This window comes from Morone saxatilis, unplaced genomic scaffold (genome assembly GCF_004916995.1).
Source record: "Morone saxatilis isolate NCDOM2014 unplaced genomic scaffold, NCSU_SB_2.0 Contig3, whole genome shotgun sequence".
Lineage (NCBI taxonomy): Eukaryota > Metazoa > Chordata > Actinopteri > Moronidae > Morone > Morone saxatilis.
The window spans coordinates 13450470-13453400 of NW_023339873.1; the positions used below are offsets into that span (position 1 = coordinate 13450470).

Below are 2931 nucleotides of genomic sequence, written 5' to 3' on the forward strand. Positions count from 1 at the left end.
GTGAATTGGCAGCTCATAAATGCCAGACTGCCTCAAAGTGTTTGTTGTGTATATGTGTGTTTTAGTTCTCTGATAGACTGTGACCTATGCAGGGGAGCAACCTGCTGCTTGCGCACTGCATTCTGGGACAGTGAAACCACAACCCTGAGCCGGAGATAAAATGGAGGGATAGACTGATAGGCACAAGGGGACGTACGCAAAGATGAAGGAGAGCTAAAGCAGCATGCTAAGGGAGGGGGTTGGAATCTCATGCTCAATATGAGAGAAGTGCAAATCAGAAAACGAACATGTTCAATACATTTCATTTACCTTATCATCATCATCATCATCATACTCATTAAATCCATCAAATACTGTCTGAAATTAAACAAGACAAACATGCAATTGAGAGGCAATTATTGACAGAAATTTACACCAGTGCAAATTAAGGTAAAGCTGTGGTAAAAAAGAGATATAAAGCAGCTAGAATGGAAAATAGTAGTTACCTTGGATCTTGTGCTCATGAGTTGGACTAAAAAGGCCACCACTTTCTTTTGGCCACAAGCCTGGGCCTGTGACATTTAAAAGAATGAATAATAAGAATGAATGAGTGGTTTAACTTTATTTAGTAAAAAGTGTTAAAGTGAAATACGTGTCCCTAGAACCCACCACTTGAATTGCTGTCTGTCCGTCATAGCCCGTTTCATTCAGATCAGCTCCGGCAAGGCTCCAGATTTCCAGGCCCTCCAGGTCACCACTGGCTGCCAGGCTGACACACAGGAGTTATTATGGCAAAGGCCCCCCGTTCCCCAAAATATCAAACAGACACTGGGTGAAGGATAAGTTGTGTAAAGAGACTTGTCCGAAACTTGGGCAGCACATCAAGGGAAGGGAAAAGAATCAATAATGTCAGGCTTTATGACTCACACATGTTTTCCTTTTACATGAACAGACACACAAGCTATTCTTATCATACCTGACAAAAGGCGTGTTTCTGAAACTGCAAATTGGAACTGTCTTGACAAAACCTGTCGAGTGTGTCGAGCAGATAACTAACAGGGGCTGGCCGGCATATCGTATACTTGCCGACGTGAAGAACAGATCTGAAGCAATGCTGCAAGGGGGCATTCCTTCAGTTTGTGTAACAGTGGGACAACTGGTTGTACCTGTGTCAGCTATGTAGGATGGGTCACTGCGGATGGCTGAGACATTTGGGACCGTATATGTGTGCAGTTCTTCAAAGACGTGCTTTTTGTGTTTCTCACCTGCACAGTTCTGTTCCTGCTTCCTCCAACTTGTCTCTGGAAAAGTGGGCTCCAGTCTTTCTCAGCAGCTTCACAACCTCCTTGTGCCTGAGTTAGAGGACATGCAGTAGAGTTATATATTCATTACTGTACATGTAATATGTCATTAGCGTATCACTCAGTTAAAAACCAGCAGATACTGAAATCATCACCTGATAATCATTCTTAATAATACAAATAAATAAATACATAAATAAATAATAATAGTTTTCAAACAATAATTTGGAGTTTCATTGACAGTCAGAGTGGCAGTGTTTTTAGTTTGGCATGTAAGAACAAGTTCCTTGTCCCCGCAATGAACCACCCACGCAGGAGTTACCTGCAGTGACATTTGTAGACAGGAAATGAACAATCAAACAAAAGGCCTGGAACTGTACACCACTGAGCAGCTTTAGAGTTTATAAAGAAGAGCTTAGCTTTCTATGTAATAAGTGACCCAATAGTTCAATTTGATGCTTAATTGTTTGTTTAATTGTCGTAGCGCTACAGCCAAAGAAACTATTAAAAGAAGACTTCCTGTAGAGCGTTAAGAACCCAGTATCTCTCATCTGTGAAACTGGAAGCAGGTCGGTAGGACTGGTTCAGAGGACACTCCCCATATTTGTTGTTTAACCCTTTTTTATCTGCCACTCCTTATATGGGCATCAGGCTGTTGTCCGCTGTGAAACGTTAGTGGCATTCAAGGTGCGTCAGACATCCTGACAGCAACTCAAAACTAAAGTTCTATTACTTAGTGTGATTTCATTAAATACATTTAGGAAGACCAAAGCAAGCCAAGGTGTGCAGCATAGACAGGTGTTAGCATTTCAATGCATCCCTCTACCATCACAAAAGGAGACAAGTCCATACTTGCAGTGCCAACCGTTAAAATAGGACAACAGCCATTTGGCAGAGCTCCGATACATACAACGTTTTCACCCTGAGGCTCAACATAGCACTAAAACTGAAACATTAAGCGTGGCTTTTCCCTGAAAGACATTTAGAACGATGTCAATGAATGACGAAAATTAAAAAACAGCTTTGGTAAAAATAAACACCGTCTAAACTGTCAGATGACAATTAGCCTAATTAGTTTATAATTATTGCCTGGCCTCTAAACTCCATTACGAGTTGCTCCCCTGGTCTCCCCCCCCCCCCCCCCNNNTGACAGCCTTCGCTCTTTCCTGTCATTTAAGCAGAGCCAGATTCCCTACCTTGCAGCAGCTCATTTAATGAAGTCCCCTCTATTGCAGCTATTAACAACATATTTTCAGGAAACACTCAATAGTTGCTAATGGCCAAAATGGGAATTTTAAGTGTCGTTTTTGCAACTTCATAAATGAAATTATTACTTTAACAGACAGATGAAAACAAAACACACAAGCCCCTATTGTTTAAAATGAGGCGAGTCTTACCTGAAGCGTACAGCGTTGCTTAGGGGTGTGTCCCCATAGCGATCTTTAGCATACACTGTAGCTCCATGATTCAGTAGGTACTCCACCAGTTCGAAGTGGCCCTCACAGGTGGCAATATGCAGGGGTGTACGTCCATCATAGTCACCCAGAAACAAGTTACCGCCCTGTGACAAAGGAAAACATTAAAACATTTGTGTACTTCATCTGGAGATTAAAGGATATGTCTGGGTATATTCTATATTTTTCTTATTGTC

The 2931-nt window shown here is 41.7% G+C and overlaps 1 protein-coding gene across 2 annotated transcripts in view; it reads right to left on the reverse strand.

Moving 5' to 3' along the window:
- Nucleotides 1–309: 309 nt before the first annotated feature.
- aspg (asparaginase homolog (S. cerevisiae)) overlaps nt 310–2931 on the reverse strand; it is a gene marked incomplete at its 3' end in the record, with an annotated part of 13057 nt that continues 10435 nt past the window's right edge. For both annotated transcript variants that reach the window (XM_035673723.1, XM_035673722.1), the window contains 5 exon segments: nt 310–357; nt 486–551; nt 649–748; nt 1245–1331; nt 2678–2841. In XM_035673723.1, the coding sequence (XP_035529616.1) occupies nt 310–357; nt 486–551; nt 649–748; nt 1245–1331; nt 2678–2841 (465 nt within the window).